Source organism: Barbatula barbatula (genome assembly GCF_947034865.1).
Source record: "Barbatula barbatula genome assembly, chromosome: 16".
Taxonomy (NCBI): domain Eukaryota; kingdom Metazoa; phylum Chordata; class Actinopteri; order Cypriniformes; family Nemacheilidae; genus Barbatula; species Barbatula barbatula.
This window is the reverse complement of record NC_136779.1, coordinates 6,843,434-6,858,720: the sequence shown is the minus strand read 5'-3', so window position 1 is coordinate 6,858,720 and position 15,287 is coordinate 6,843,434. Positions and strand designations below refer to the sequence as shown.

The following is a 15,287-nucleotide window of genomic DNA, read 5'->3' as shown; positions in this document are numbered from 1 at the left end:
CAGTTAGATTAAGAACAGGTGTTGATAATGGCTTAAAAATTATGCATTAAAAAAGTTAGCACACATTTTGCTTATGTTGTGGATAAAAACAGATCTAAAAATAATCACAACAATCGTATATATTAGCATTTAAGCAGACTATAGCCAATCTTTTACTAGAATTTGCAAACATGTCCTCTTGGTAATTGTATCTTGTAGCGTATTCAAGTTTTATGTTTTATTTAATAACAATATTATAACACCGGCTCCGCCGACCACGCCCCCTGCAACAGAGCTCTCTCACACTCCGCACCGATCACGCTCTCCGGAATTCTAATTACACCCGCACCTGCTGCTCGTCATCTCATTTCTTTGGACACTATTTAGTGTGGGAATTTTACTTCAGTCTTTGTTCGGTGTTTGTTCGGTACTCTCAGCCAGTCTTGTCTCATTGTTCCAAGGTTACAAGAGCGGAGCGGGCAGGGCGCAATCCATTCCTAGACCTGACAAATGCTGGACGAAGGAAGTGACGTCCCTACAAAACTTCAGCCACTATTAGGTTATTAATGATAATTTTAAATCTAATTTTTTTTATTTTCGCCTTGTTGTGCAAGCACTGTTGAGCTTGTGCAGAGGCTGCAGTTTTTGCCAGAGGGGAACTGGAATCCCCTGGTTAGGCCTGGTTTCCCTCCGAGGTTTTTTTTCTCCTCCTATGGAGTTTTGGGTTCCTCGCCACCGTTTGCATACTGTTTTGCACTGTTTTGCCTGGCCGGGGGGGCTGCTAGAATTTGGTAGTCTTATTTAATTAACACTGCATATAGGAATTTATTGTGTGTCTGATATTTGACCTGTGTTTTGAATTCCATAACCTTTTATGTTTTACTTATAGTCATTTTTTCTTGTACAGCTGCTTTGTAACAATGAAAATTGTAAAAAGCGCTATATAAATAAAGCTGACTTGACTTGATTACCCGTTGTGGAATTTACCCGTTGTGGAATTTACCCGTTGTGGAATTTACCCGTGTTTTGGAAGGAAGTAATCCCTGTTTTTGAAGGAATTTTTCCGTTGCTTTTTGTTTTGGAGTTTACCCGTTTACTTTGGTACCTGTTATGTATTTTGTTACCTCCTTTTTTGAAGAAACATCCTTGGTTTTTTGTACGCTCTGGACATCTTTGTGTTCTTGGATAACTACTTTAATAAAATCCCTAGTGTTACCTCCTTTTCGCCTGTGGTGTGTACATCGGTCTGAGCCTGGCGTGACAAATATTGAGTTTCCATTTATTCTGGGCTGTTTTTCTTTACTATTTGGTTCATTTAAAAAAACATAAACGTAAAGTAGTAGCGAATACATATTAATTGAAATTCTTTCATAGATACAGTACTTCAATTTTTCAAATTGCACAGGTTTTTATATAGGTAACCTTATCTACATGCAGCTGGAAATGTTAAATACATTAAATAAAAGTCCCTTCTTCCCTTGAGCTGATTTGAAAATACAATAAAACACTCAGCTTTTTGAAAATGTTATAACACTTTACTATATAGCAATGTTACACATTTTCACATACAAATTTGAGATGATTATGGGCAATACAGAACACAGAATGGCAGTGAAGTTGTTTACAAATGGTAAATTAAAGTGTCTCATCTGTAGAAATATAAAGTGGGCCTTTAAAGTAGTTACAAAACCTTTAGAAACAATTAACCTTCATGTTTTTTTTCATACATACAGTATATACCCATCACCAGTGTCATTTACTCCAGTCTATACTCTACAGTAGCTTCATGTACATCGGTAACATTTACAAATCAATAAATGTTCATACATATTGCTTAATACAAACTGTGTTGTTGTCAAAAAGTGATTTTGTTTCACATCATGAATGAGACAAATAGGATTCCGCCTGAAAAGACTGGGATCCCGGCCGCCGTAGAACAGTCAGTTTTACCTGCAAATATTTTAAGTAACATTATGTAAAGCTGTTTTCTTATATTACACCGTTTAAAAAACTATTTGTTACTCAGGTTCTTAATACCATATCCTTGCTAAGCCTTTTTGTGAATTTCTGTATCTCCTCCACTGAGTCTATCAGCAGGTCATTGAAGGCCAGGATCTGATCTCCCTTATGGAACAAATGGGACGTCTCAGTCTGCTTACATTCAGACACACTGGAGTGGAGGAAGAAGAGAGATGAAGAATGATAAACCATCTACTGTAAGTAGCTCTCATGTAACCATTAGCCATATTGGTTTTAACACGCTATACATTAGATGGTAATATTCTTAATATTACCATAGTTTTCCTTGTTCCTCTGTAAAGATCAAACATGTATCCAGATCATTTCTTGTAACGCGGATCTCCTTTTCAACAAGGGTTGGTGTTTCACTGAAAACATTACATTTGCAAAATTACGAAACACATACAAAACAAAGTTTTTAACCGCACTGCTGAGAATATTGGTACTTTATTAATACGATCAATATCACCTTTTTTTCAGAAGTCCTTTAATCATCTCAATAGAGGCACAATTTCCATTCATTTCTGGAAGAGAGTCCTTCGAACACCTCAGCTCTGCACTGTTTCGAAAAAAGGATAAAAATTTGAAATTTTTCCTGACCTGTTGTAATTACAACTGCAATCTGACGTACTGTATAACTAAAGAGAAAAAGTTACAAAATTTTTCATTGCAAGTTTTACCGTTGCACTGAATTGTCCTGGTCCTGGTTGCCTGCAGCATCACTCAAATCCTGGCTGGACTCAACAACATCAATGGACTCACTAAAAAGGACAAATCTTCATCAATATAAAGGGTTTGTAGAGTAGAACGGTGAACAAAAACAATGCCAAGCAGACATCAGTGAGACCTGTTTAACATGACTATTTGAATTTGTGGAATTTCTTTATTTAAACAGCAAAACAGTTTAGTAATGCTGAGTTTTAAAAAGAGAAGTTTTGCAATCTGGCTGCTGCAAAAACCCTGTCAATAAACCCGAACGTTATTGTCAGCAGTATTTGATCATATGCACTTTACGTCTAACATAGTCTAAAAGAAAAGCAAAATGTTGTACATGAACAGTTGTAGCAAACACACACAGATGCACACATGTTTGCAGAAACGTGTTACACAACCAATAAAACACAGTGGCCCCCCAGAAATTTTTAACAGGGGTGGCCACTAGGAGGCTACAGCTAAATCTTGGGGTGGCACCAAAAACAAACAAAAAATTCAGTCTAATGTGTGTCATACTTGTTTACGTTTGTTTCTGGTGGCGCCAATCAATCTACACATTTTTTTGTGGCTGCAATTGTTGCATTTTATTTCACTTCACGAACTATTGTGAATTTACATAATGTATTCAAATTAATAGTACCCACTGCACAATCACACTAGGGGTGGCCATGGGGTGGCCAGAGTTTATACAGTGGTGGCCATGGCCACCCCTGGCCACCCCTTGGGGGCGCCCCTGCTAAAACAATGCACTTGAATGGGGTAAACAGCATTGTATAAGAACATTATTACTTTGTCTGAAGGCAAGCATCCTCTTCCGGTTCCAACAGCGTGTGGCTAAAAATTGAAACCAATAATAATACAATTTGTCATATGAAATTATATTTTATCAGTGCATTTTACTATTATTGCTGCATTCACGTTCAATGAGAATTACTGTGATTACTGCGTACATTACAATTCAAGTCCTCAAGACATTATTAATAAAGACTCAAACAGAGGGTGTCTTACACTGCTGACATAGACATGTATTCACTGTTGTCCTCTGGAGTTTCTGGCTGTTCCTCATCAGTGTCTTCATCACTAAGTGTTATCTGTCTGACACAGGTTTGAGTTTATTTTTTGTTGTTCATATTTGCACATTCAAACACATGTTCATGTTAATGTGTGTTTGTTAGTTGATGTCAGTTGACTGCAAAGTACGTACATCACTAAACTTGCGATGGCTTGGAAGTGGCTGGGAAGTGAATATACATAGAGATTCAGACTGCTCAGACAGGTGTTGTTCAGTTTGACCCTGCAAAAATAGAATACGTACAGTGTTATTACTGTTGGATCTATGTATACCTACATAGACAAAAATATATAAAATATGTAAATGTTTGACTGTGCAAAAGTCTTAGGCGTGTTAGTTTTTACCACAAACATGGTTTTAAGCCAGTTATTTATATATTTCATAGAAGTTAATTGATACATATTATTTAAATGAATACATTTATACTTTACAACAATGTTTTTGAAAGCATCCCTACTTTACAAAATTTGTACACAAGTGCCTATACATTTGCACAGTGCTGTATTTGCAGGTAAGTGTCTTGGAGACATTGCCACAGTTCTTCTGGATTTAGTCTGTCTCAGTTTTTTCTCTTTCGTACTGACACACTACAGCTAAAGATATAAATAACTGTCTTGAAACTATTTCTAACAAAAAGACATCTGTGCATGCAGAATGCAGGGTTTAACCTACTAACCAACTCTTCATCACATTCTTGAGAGGTGGGTCTAGGTGCAGATATTGATCTATATCTGTTGTCCTGTGAAAATAGGTTGATTAATTAAGTATGTACAGTGGTAAAAGGTTTAGGTCACTTGACTATAATGTGTTTTTATCACAATTTTATATTTTGAACATTCATTTTGTAGGCATAAATATAACTGTGGTAACATATTATAATTCAGTACAAAACAATTTTTTTTATGATATTATGGCTTAAACCAAAGAAGCCGATTGTACGTAAAATATGCATTGGGATGTGAAAATATATTTTATTTGGTTTACATTTTGAAGACTGCCATCTGTTACTTTCACTTTATTTTCTGATGTTTGAGTATTCAAAACTTTTAGTAACTCATTAAGCCATCCATCCACCTCCTCACTGAAAACACAAGAATACAAATAACAATATGAATAAGTAGTATTTGAAATATTACAGATCAACTGCTTTATGTTAAAATACTTTTTTAATTAAAAAATAATTAAATAATCAAACCTGTTTTCTCCAATGAGAAAATATCCTCTTGCAGATTTTGGCATAAAGTCTTCCACCTTCAGAAACAGCACTGAAGCAGACGAACACTTGAAGTTTTCATGAATCCAGTCCCACATCTGATGTTGCTCTGGGCATGTGTAAATCAAACTGACCCTTTAAAATAAATAGAAATCTCATTGTATTATAGTGCTACTTTATCTTTTCATGCAAGGAGTCTTCGGTGGTTTATTCCTTACTTTGAAAGGTCTATTTCTCCCACAGGCTTCCCCCTCTTTTCATCGTTTCTGTAGTATGTCAGATGAAAGGTGTCCTCGCCCGTCTTATGAAGTACAAAGAAACGTCGCTTCCATGATCTCTGCAGTAGTCATATGAAATTGATTACAGAGGGGCTATGTTTGAAAGACTGAGGATATTTTATGGTAATATTAAAAAGCAGTGGAGACGCACCAGCTTTTTTAAAAAGGTAGAAAGAAAAGGGGACTTGTGCAAGTATCCAGTGTACAGCTCTTCCCCCATTGGTGGTTCACTGGAAATCTTTTCAGTTGCTGACGAAAAGCATGTCAATTTTGATATGATATGACATGAAAATGTTTTTACAATACACCCTAATATTATTTCATTATGTTATTGTTCTTAATAGCTTTCAGACTTTATTTATTTTTGATGGGCATTTTGATGCTATTGCCTATAGTGTTAAAACAGATAAATAAACAATAGTGATGCAAGAATAGTATTCAATGCAAGGCCAATAATAAATAATAATTAGAGGTGTGATATCAATACAATGGAAGCAAACCCTCCCAAATGTTTAAGACATCTCAACAATGTTTTTAAATGGGGCAGGTTTTTACACTTGTTACTCCAGTGAATATTTCTCAGGGTAGGTAAATGTCAAAATAAAAGCAATTGAACATTTGCAGAGTGTCCCCCTACCCAGGGGGACAAAACACGATATTCTGAACACATATTGACCTTTTGTGACTACAATATTAAACAATAACATACAAGGTTAATTCATGAATATAACAATCGATGAAACAATTGATTCATATAATCACAAAGTAGAGTTAAATAATTTGCCAGCTTTATTACCTTATAAGATGTCAGAAAATACAAGGTCTTCTGTAAAGGTGTCTTACAGTCAGAATGTTCATGTCATGATGGAAGTCTATGAGGAAGCTTGACGTCTTTTGTTTTGTTCTCAAAGGTATTCCAGTAAGAGGAGGAGGAGTTTTATTGTAAAAGCTTGTGGAAACCACCAACCAAATGCTGAAAATGAGTCTTGCCATAAATGTAAAGCAAAAAAGGCTTAACAATATTTGTCAAAGCGTCCGGGTTCCTGCCAGGAATGTAAGAGATATTACATGCCTACCTGGTCTTTTTTTGCATGCAGCTGGGAATTTTTAAAGAATTCTTGTTACATCAGCTTAGTTCTCTTTTTTACAATCTTCTCCCCTGACTTTTTGCCTACATTGTAAAACCTTTTTTGCTGCCATACATTTGCAGGTTTTGGTCAGTGCTGAGTTGATATAACCTTAAAATGAATTGATAACTTAAATAATAAGTTTAAATGCTTAAGTTATGTGATGTGTGAAAGTAATGTAAAAAAATCTTAAATGAATAAGCCAGGTTATTTGTACTTTAAAAGTTTTACAGTGTACATTTTTCACCACATGTTTTTCTGTTTTTAATATAGGCTACTGTATAGATCTTTAAATCAGATGCATGTGTATGTGGCTAGTGGTTTCAGACATCACTATGGCATTTAAACCTGTCACGATCTCAAGGAGTTCAATAAAATCATGGATGGGATTTTTCTAAAATATCTCCTGAATTGTAAGTAAAATCGAGCTTGCAACATATCTTTCACTTACTGTGGAGCTCAATACTCAATTTTTTTTTTTAAAAATGGATCATAACAAATTATAATTTGTACCATAGGCCGATGAGGGATTTCACCTTCCTACACCTCCACTATTTGTGTGTGTGTATGTGTGTTTGCATAAATGTTTTACATTTTTGCACATGGCTTATTCCTGGCATAAAAAAACATACAAACTTCCCTTCCCATCTGGCTCTGGTTTACTCTTAGAGCAGAATATGAGGAAACACATTCCGCAAATAGCAGACTATTAACTATTTGCACAAAATAAATAATTCGATTGGAAAAATCAATCACATAAGGTTTAATTATACAACATTTAAAAAATGCAGGGACAAAAGGCTACATTCACATGCTAAAGAATACAAAACATTGGTAACACTTTCACTGCATTTTATAATAAATGTAAATGTCCGTTTTTACTAATTAACACATTTATACAGATTAACACATTATATACACAAATATAGTTTATTGTTATAGTTCCTGTCAGTCAAAACATTAACTGGACTAAAGCATTAATCTTATAGTATAATGTGTTACCAAAATAACAAAGAACTGTATCGTTTTGTTTGTTTCAGACGGAAAATGGTAAAAATATGAAAGGTAATAACCTGTCATCTCATAATTGTGGAAGTCAGTTTTAATAGTAAAATGAAGAATATGTATTGGGAGAGGACATTGCCCATGGCTACTGAGCAGAAATGGGGGACTTTAACCAAGTCTATAAATGCATTTGAACAGAACTTGAAAGAATTTTTTTTGTCATTGATAGAATACAGATTTAAACAGAAGTTTATGTTATAACAGATAATATATTTACATTATATTTTCACAGCAAGGCAACTAACAAGACTACACACACATGTAAAAATGCTAAAAAGGTATTATGTTTATTTATTTAAATATTTTTCTATCGATCAGTAAATATAACCTTTGTGCCTCCTTGCTGAATATGTTTATTTGTGTAATATCAAACATTTTGTTTGCAACATTTTTATTCACAATTCTATAAAAGTGTATGGTTAAGTATATACAGTGCAGCATATTATCATATTATAAAAGTAAAAAAACAGTTTTTCTTACAGATAAAATACATATATTCTGTTGGTCCGATTTTCTCTTAAGTGTGCTCTTAAATATGCCTTTATGCAGCCAGGCCCTGGAGGATACAATTTTCTTATTCATCCTGTCAGGTAGTGTCATAAACAGGATCTTCTCACCACACCGTCTCTTCCATCAGTTCTGTCAAGTGAGCAAAAGAAGCACAAGACTAAGCATGTGTACGTGTAAGTTTGTGTTAGTTCTCATGAAGTTTGTACCGTATGTGTATCTACCTGATCGCTTTTGTAATCTACAGCACGGACATAGACAGGCTCGTGGATCAAAGATGATGACATTGGCAGCTCATGTGTAACATTTTTTACGAGATCCCACTCAGCTTCCTGTAAAAAGAACAATTTAGGTGATGTTTTCTTATCACCTTACTGCATCAATGCACAGCTAAATTGTGACAGAGTAAAACTGTAGACTTTAGACTCTATTAGAATTAGATTGGATTTAACAATTTATAAATGTAAAAAACTGCTCAGAGAGCTGCTTTAGAACAATGTAGGCATGTATTAGGAGCAGTGCTTTACAAATAAATGGAACATCCAGCGTTGTTCCAATAAGTGTTGCGAGATTAATCGATTTTAGCATCTTTCTCAAAAGAGAGCTAAAAATAAAACCCCTCACATTAACTGCATGCAATGTTTCTTAAAAATGCATGACTGGAACTTGCATGATACAATCATAGTGCATTTCTGAGAAACACATGCTGGCTTATCCTTCAATCTCCAGTAAATTCTTCATTGTTTTCAGTAGACGGTCCATTTCATTTTCTCAACACACCAGGTTATTGTGATTTGTCGATTGTGGAAGTTCATTGATATTTCTGATTATGCCAAATTCCTGCATGACAGATATTTAGGTTATAGAAAAATACAATTTGCAAAAACTGAGAGACACATTACCCGTGCATAACATTACCTTGGGATTTAGTAGTCTGTGTGGACGATAATTTAGGGCATCAAATAAAGCTGTGAACCATTTCTCCATCTCCCAACTGCAGAGATATATGTTACATTATAATGCCTTTTGGTAACAAGGTGTGTAACCACTTCAATTCTGTTTACATTTGAAAACAAATCCTTAATATTAAGAGGGTGTCTTACATGAATGATTTTGGTTCAAATCAACACTTATTGCAAATAACAGAAATAGCAAATGCAATTGCAAAAAACACATGCGGCCAAATTTGAATGTAATTTTTCTCTCTTTTTGTCTTTCAAAAATATTTCACTTGAAAGAACGACACAGGCTAGAGCAAACAGGACAAACCTGTTTTCCGCAATAAGGAAATAGTCTCGTTCTGGTGCTTTCATAAGCATAACACAGGATGGGGAACATCTGAAATTGTTCTGAATCCATTTCCACATATCATGCATCTCAGGTTGCAAGAGCATGTATGTGACCCTGAAAATGACAGACAAAAAAATGACTGTTCTACCCTCACAGTACAGCAATCATTGAATTATTAATATGCAATTATTTCACATACTTAGACAGGTTAATGTCCCCAAGTGGTTTGCCCTTCTCTGGAAGTTTGTAGTAGTTGAGCTGGCATATGTGGTCAGTGCACTTTAAAAGTACAAAATACCTTCGCTTCCATGATCTCTGCAGGTGAAACATTTTATAAATCTCTCATCAACGTTGGATAAAACAGACATTTTGTCTATTCCAAACTTACCAAAGTCTTGAACTGATTTTCTGGGGGAGATTTGTAAAGGTATCCAGCACACATTTCCTGTCCGCCCCTATCTATGTAAAATATATAGGCTGTCTGAAACCGCACACTCCTTTACTATTTCCTATACTGACAATGTATTTCCTCATTATCACTCGCGAAGCTGCGTGTGCATCTGTCTCGCTTCTCTTATGGAGGAGCTCCGGAGGCATAAGAGAGGAGTGACAACATGGAAGGGCGAGAGGACCAGGGGCCCGTTTCAATAAGGAGGTACAACCATCATGGAACTAAATTGTGAACTCTGAGTTGATATACTCAGAGAATCGCTACTTGAGTTTTCTGTTTCAGAATAGTTGATTTCAATTAGTTCAATCCACTCTCGAACGGGCTTGACTTACCCCGCGTTCGCGGGTTTGACATACCTCGCTTTCTGAAACAGAAAACCCAGAGTATCCGGTTTTCTGGGGTTAACTTACTCTGAGTTTGCACTTACCCTGCTTTCTCAAACGGGCCCCTGGACTTTATGTTCTGTTTTATTATGTTTGTGTGGCCGGCAGTCGACCGTGTGGGAGCTGTAAGCATTTTACTTTCGTTTTGTTGTTTATTTTATTAAAAGTTGTTTTATCTTTTTAATAAAAAGAACAAAACAACTGTTTGCCACGTTTATTACATTCATGACGTTTAATTTGATTTAATATATTCAAAATAATGCACCACTGTCTATAACATTCATTTAATCTGTTTATTCTCAAAAAGTAGAAAATAACTGTGAACAAGAACAAAGTATAAACGTATTATAAAGTGCACTACGCTGTATAGGAGATAGGGAGCGGTTTCAGACACAGTCATAGTTTGATTCTCTATGAATAGCGTTTGTGGTTACTTTCAGTTATGTATGTAATACACAAACACTCTATAGACTGCATAGTAAAAGGAAAATAAGTACCTACCTGCCATTATACAGTTGTGGTGAATAATTAATCGCTGAATGCAAACGTGAGAGAAGAATAAGCCATTTAATGACAGAGCAAAACAATAGAAACTATTTTAAGCAGCTCAAACAAGGAAACGAAAACATTAAAACAGCCCCACATACTTCTTAGTTAGAATAATCTTTAATCTTTTTGTCAGAGAATCAAGCTATTATATATAAATGCACTGTATTTTTTCAACAAACAACCTGAATGTGGTTACTGATGAAAAAGATCAAATTGAAACATATTAAACTGGCAGAAATTAGACTTTGTGACAAATTAAATAAGGGAAAAAGTTAATTCTCATATCAGTGGATGCTTATTTTTGTGTGTACATTTTATTGAACAGTTTGCTTAACTTCACTTGTACAGCAGATCACACCCATCAACCCCTGACCCTTATTTTATCAGCAGACTGATATACAGTAGGGGCAGAGATGGGAGGGAGCAGAGAGAATGGAAGTGTATGACAAAAAAACAAGCACCCTCTAAAACTGTGGGAAAGTCTCCATTACAACAATTACAGTTACAAAACTGTTTATAGCATATATATCACATACAATGTTTTAGGACATTTTGTCACTTCAGCTATCATCAACCATGTTATTATGCTACATCATGTAAAGTACACAGCAAACCAGCATCTTTCTGCCGCAACAATTTATACACATTCTAACCAAAAACATAAAAGTGAAATTACTGTTTTACTAAAAAATACAATCACATACCTGATATAGATGCTCACTGCCTTTATGAACTCAAACTGTGAAGAAAATATGTGACTAAGTTTACACCTTGAGGAAGAAGTAGAATGACGTCACAAGAAGGCGGCTTGGTATGCTACTCTTTGTGAACTTAGATAAACAATGTTAGAAAAACAAAGATAGGAAAATATAAAGGTGTGAAGTCAGCCAATGTGAAAAACAAATATAAACAGCAACAGTTTAAATCAGTATCACACGGACATTTTGCTCAGAATTTATTAACAAGATATACATTTGAAAATATTAAAGAACAGAATGGAATTGTAGAAATTAAAGTAGTTAAACTACATATTAATAATTTATATTAAATGCCATATTATTTTCACATAATTTCTTACCATGGTGCGCAGTGTCTTGTCTGCACATTTTCTGCTGTACTATAATGAATTTATTTGTTGCTGTTTATTTTACTTTTTAACGTATTGTTTCTTCAAGTTTATTTTCAGTGTTAGCTCCTCTAAATCTCAAATAGTTTTGAATGTTATGGATTCAAATGATTGATGTTAAGATGCCGGGTTGTCACGCTACAATCAAATATCAGAAGTATTGACTTGAACGTTACCTTGACAAATTGTCAACATTGGAATGCAGTTGCAATTTCTTTGTGTCTCTGTTGTTGGGGTGAACTGTGACAATAGCTTCTGATGCATTACGCAGCTTGAAAAACACTTATGAAAGAGAACACTGTAACATTACACTTGCTTGGCCCTAATGTCAATGGGAGGCATTCAAAAAATCTTCTTTTGTTTTCTGCGGAAGAAAGTCTCACAGGTTTGAAATGATGTAAATGATGACAGAATTTTTATTTTGAAGGTGAGCCACTCCTTTAACTATTATTGCTCAATGGCACTTGGCTGGAACCTGTCCAAGTTTTTTTCAGTGTATAGGGCAAGCAGGTTGTGATGTCTTAGAGATGTTCTCTAAGAGTGGAGATGAAGAAAGACAAGCGGCAGCTGCAGGTGGTTTGGCACAGGCATCATTTCAAGAATTCCTACGCACATGCAATTCGTAGAATTTCTATCAGTCATTATGATGGCTAACAGGGTCATGGAAGCCTAGTGCCTCTTGCACTATATGTGTTTCTGAACTATTTGGAATTTGTCCCAGTTGCGTGACAGACAATCTGTGCTTGTTAAATAATTGAACATCCAAACATTTGCTGCTGTGACAGCTGCATTAAAGCTCTCAATAGATTTTCATGTGACACCGAGTAATATAAATAGAAGTATTGAAGTGCAGCTTCGCCTCTTAGTTAGGTACAATGTATTTTGACTCCCGTAGGCCCAGGACAGCTCCTTCAGTCCTGTAGAGTCATGCCCTGCTCACCCCAGCCAGATTTACGAATCACGGTCAAACAATGCAAATGCTTCCCAGGCCACGGGAACAACAGATGGGCCATATAAGAACTACTTCACACCCTGGCACCTCCTCTATGCTTGGCATCTTAACGGTACAGTATAAAGCAAGAAGTTTGGAGCTTAGGCTAGTCAGTTGTTAGTAGGAAAAGAGATAGTGAAGAACAAAAGAGTAAAACTCGAATCAAGTTGAGAACTGGCAACTATGAAGGCACAAACCCAGGTAAAGATTTAGTTTTTTTCACAACACACTGGATATTGTGAAATACATTCCTGTATGTAACTCTATAACACATTGCATTTAAGGACACCCCAATAAAACATCAAGAGAACCTGAAGAGACAAAAGGACTTTCTGACTTTCCGAATTAAAAAGCTGTCATTGAAACAATCAGACTTCAATGTAAGTTGGCGAACTCACACAAACGTCTGTAAGTACAAAAATAAATGCAGTTCTGTGCTTTCTAAAGATGCTTATGAACACACTATAGCTTACTATATTATTGCATATAAAGCACTACTTTCTTATTTCACACAGGCCAAGACAACCGCTCTTAAAGAGAAGATTAAGAAGAAATACGACGACATGAAGAGTGTTTTGGATGAGGATTTGAGAATTTCACTGAGCCAGCTGGACATCGAGGCTGAAGCCATGGAGAAAAATATAGAGGACGGCATTGAGAAGTGCTACCGTCTTACCCAAGAAATCGATCAACAACTGGTTGAACTCTCGACCCAGTTGGAGAAGGATCAAGAGAAGGTGCATGTTGGTTCATAGCTAGACTAACTCAAAACATCACAAACACAAACTATATCTGGTATATATTATGCGAAAGCAATTTTTTAGCTGTCCTTCACCCATGACCCCTCTCTTTGTTTCCTTTACAGATGGCAGAAATGGAAGAAAGGTAGGGATTGTTGCAGAACTTGTATATTTACGTGAAGCCCATGATGGGTTTTGTGTCACTAGAATATTCATTGTTTTTGATAGAAGGAATGTGTCCATGTCTATGTGTTTCATTGTCCATAGGATAAAAGAGACGCTGAATACGACCGATCAAGAGTCCATACAGATGGATGAGTTTAAGAATGAACAGCTCCTCGGTTTAACCATCAACCTGTTGTTGTTCATACGCTCGCAGGTTCCAGTCACCAAGAAACTCTTCCAAAGCTGTGAGGATCAAATATTTCAATTAAATCAAATTATAATAAAATTAATTGAAAATTTTAATATGTCTAGATACTTTGCTTGCATAGTATCTGTGTGCTATTTATATTTTTAATATACCTATTTAAATTATTTTCTCTCAGATGCCCAAGAAGTCGTACTAGATACTGACTCCGCTCACCCTAAACTTGTTATTTCTCCTGAGGGCGACTCAGTCAGTTACACAGAAACATGGCAAGAAGTTGCTGAAAACCCTTCTCGCTTTGACACCACCCTAAACGTAATAAGCCGAAAGGGATTCAAGGATGTTCGCAACTACTGGGAGGTACAAGTTGCCGGTAAGACATACTGGGAGCTGGGACTCACGTACCCCAACATTCCCAGGAAAGGAAAAGAGGAGGACTGCTGGTTAGGCCGGGGCCTGACGTCCTGGTGTGTTGAGTTTTTCAATGGTGACTACACTGCCTGGCACAACGGTGTTCCCCATGAGCTCACCCACGTAAGCGGGAGAACCTTTCAGCGCATTGGCATCTTTTCCAGCTCGAAAGGAGGTTTGGTTTGTTTCTTAGGGGCAGACACCATGACACCCCTTTACAGCTTTTGTGCTGGAACCTTCACGGATTCCCTTTTCCAAGCTGTCTGTCCTGGTCATGAAAACCAGGGGACTAACCGGAAACCACTTTTGATGTGTGACGCTTCGAGATCCGCCCCTATCTTGTGATGGACATACAGTGAGGGCAAGAGTCAGGATTGAAGGAGGTTGTTGTTATGAAAGCACAAATTCATTTCTACAAGTTTGACTGCTACTTATTTCAAGAAATGATTTGCTTAAACTCATCTGTGCTGATTTTACAATAAATTTGACGACATACTTTTTCCATGTATAGCTCCTTTTAAATAAAAAACAGTAAAATAAAAATGTTGAAATGATCAAATAAGGCTTGCAAATACATTTATTTGAAGTAAAGCAACTTAACTTTATACGGTTTTGAGTTAACACAATGTAAACGTTTTCAGCCTATTTGTGTGAAACAAATTGCCTATTGCCATATGCTTCATATAGTTTTAATAGTAACATGTTTAAGCATTCTCTGTAAAACAATTGGACATAAACATTGTTGTCCATTTCTAAACAATGTGGCAAATATACACCCTTTAATATAGTTAAAGCACTTCAGTAATAATTCATGCAGAAAGACAGAACTTTGTCAGTGTTGCAGGTTGGCAGATCATGTTTTGTGAATGAACATTACATGAATGAAACTGTGAGGAAAAACAGATGAACAAGACCAAACTCAGACTCTGCATTAAGGTTAAAACAGCACACCTGGTTGACTAAAATGAATGGGTGATAAATACAATCGCCTTCTCTGTAGAT

The 15,287-nt window shown here is 35.9% G+C and overlaps 3 protein-coding genes across 7 annotated transcripts; 1 reads left to right on the top strand and 2 right to left on the bottom strand.

Annotated features, from left to right (window-relative positions):
• Positions 1–1,372: 1,372 nt before the first annotated feature.
• LOC306905785 (pleckstrin homology domain-containing family S member 1-like) lies at positions 1,373–6,151 on the bottom strand. Of its 2 annotated transcripts, XM_079476693.1 has the most exons (14): positions 6,072–6,151; positions 5,427–5,524; positions 5,216–5,334; positions 4,980–5,132; positions 4,769–4,865; positions 4,461–4,523; positions 3,917–4,006; positions 3,721–3,803; positions 3,502–3,546; positions 2,679–2,759; positions 2,468–2,557; positions 2,274–2,366; positions 2,017–2,149; positions 1,373–1,929 (listed from the first exon to the last, which is right to left on the bottom strand). In XM_079476693.1, exons 2-14 carry the CDS (start codon positions 5,493–5,495, stop codon positions 1,858–1,860), a joined length of 1,188 nt encoding a protein of 395 aa, XP_079332819.1. In that variant the 5' UTR covers positions 5,496–5,524; positions 6,072–6,151; the 3' UTR covers positions 1,373–1,857. The 2 variants fall into 2 exon arrangements, with proteins under 2 accessions (XP_079332819.1, XP_079332820.1); XM_079476694.1 differs by lacking the exon at positions 3,502–3,546.
• Positions 6,152–7,143: 992 nt separating this feature from the next.
• On the bottom strand, positions 7,144–11,394 carry plekhs1.4 (pleckstrin homology domain containing S1, tandem duplicate 4). 3 transcript variants are annotated; one of them, XR_013787740.1, is made up of 9 exons: positions 11,352–11,390; positions 10,600–10,633; positions 9,653–9,723; positions 9,464–9,579; positions 9,244–9,378; positions 8,893–8,968; positions 8,599–8,814; positions 8,199–8,306; positions 7,144–8,106 (listed from the first exon to the last, which is right to left on the bottom strand). XR_013787740.1 is itself a non-coding variant. In XM_079476125.1 (9 exons), exons 2-9 carry the CDS (start codon positions 10,604–10,606, stop codon positions 8,101–8,103), a joined length of 579 nt encoding a protein of 192 aa, XP_079332251.1. In that variant the 5' UTR covers positions 10,607–10,633; positions 11,352–11,394; the 3' UTR covers positions 7,144–8,100. The 3 variants fall into 3 exon arrangements, 2 of the variants coding, with proteins under 2 accessions (XP_079332251.1, XP_079332252.1); XM_079476125.1 differs by having other exon boundaries at positions 8,755–8,814; positions 11,352–11,394; XM_079476126.1 differs by lacking the exon at positions 8,599–8,814 and having other exon boundaries at positions 11,352–11,391.
• Positions 9,807–14,841, top strand: LOC306905482 (zinc-binding protein A33). 2 transcript variants are annotated; one of them, XM_079476124.1, is made up of 6 exons: positions 9,807–12,965; positions 13,049–13,172; positions 13,280–13,501; positions 13,630–13,649; positions 13,772–13,914; positions 14,053–14,841. In XM_079476124.1, the coding sequence occupies exons 3-6, from the start codon at positions 13,328–13,330 to the stop codon at positions 14,628–14,630; spliced, it is 915 nt and encodes a 304-aa protein (XP_079332250.1). In that variant the 5' UTR covers positions 9,807–12,965; positions 13,049–13,172; positions 13,280–13,327; the 3' UTR covers positions 14,631–14,841. The 2 variants fall into 2 exon arrangements, with proteins under 2 accessions (XP_079332250.1, XP_079332249.1); XM_079476123.1 differs by having other exon boundaries at positions 12,639–12,965; positions 13,049–13,144.
• The last annotated feature ends 446 nt before the right edge of the window (positions 14,842–15,287 follow it).

What these genes read in the sequence shown, in the direction of transcription:
- LOC306905482 (XM_079476123.1), top strand. An exon ending in ATGGCAGAAATGGAAGAAAG is followed by an intron (nt 13,650 to 13,771) that starts GTAGGGATTGTT and finishes CATTGTCCATAG; the next exon opens with GATAAAAGAGACGCTGAATA. An exon ending in CAAGAAACTCTTCCAAAGCT is followed by an intron (nt 13,915 to 14,052) that starts GTGAGGATCAAA and finishes ATTTTCTCTCAG; the next exon opens with ATGCCCAAGAAGTCGTACTA.
- plekhs1.4 (XM_079476125.1), bottom strand. An exon ending in AAAATCAGTTCAAGACTTTG is followed by an intron (nt 9,580 to 9,652) that starts GTAAGTTTGGAA and finishes TTTCACCTGCAG; the next exon opens with AGATCATGGAAGCGAAGGTA. An exon ending in CGACAAATCACAATAACCTG is followed by an intron (nt 8,307 to 8,754) that starts GTGTGTTGAGAA and finishes TTCTTTTTACAG; the next exon opens with GAAGCTGAGTGGGATCTCGT.
- LOC306905785 (XM_079476693.1), bottom strand. Translation starts at nt 5,495, where the DNA reads ATGGGGGAAGAGCTGTACACTGGATACTTGCACAAGTCCCCTTTTCTT. An exon ending in CAGATGGCAGTCTTCAAAAT is followed by an intron (nt 4,524 to 4,768) that starts GTAAACCAAATA and finishes CTATTTTCACAG; the next exon opens with GACAACAGATATAGATCAAT. An exon ending in GCCATCGCAAGTTTAGTGAT is followed by an intron (nt 3,804 to 3,916) that starts GTACGTACTTTG and finishes TGTGTCAGACAG; the next exon opens with ATAACACTTAGTGATGAAGA.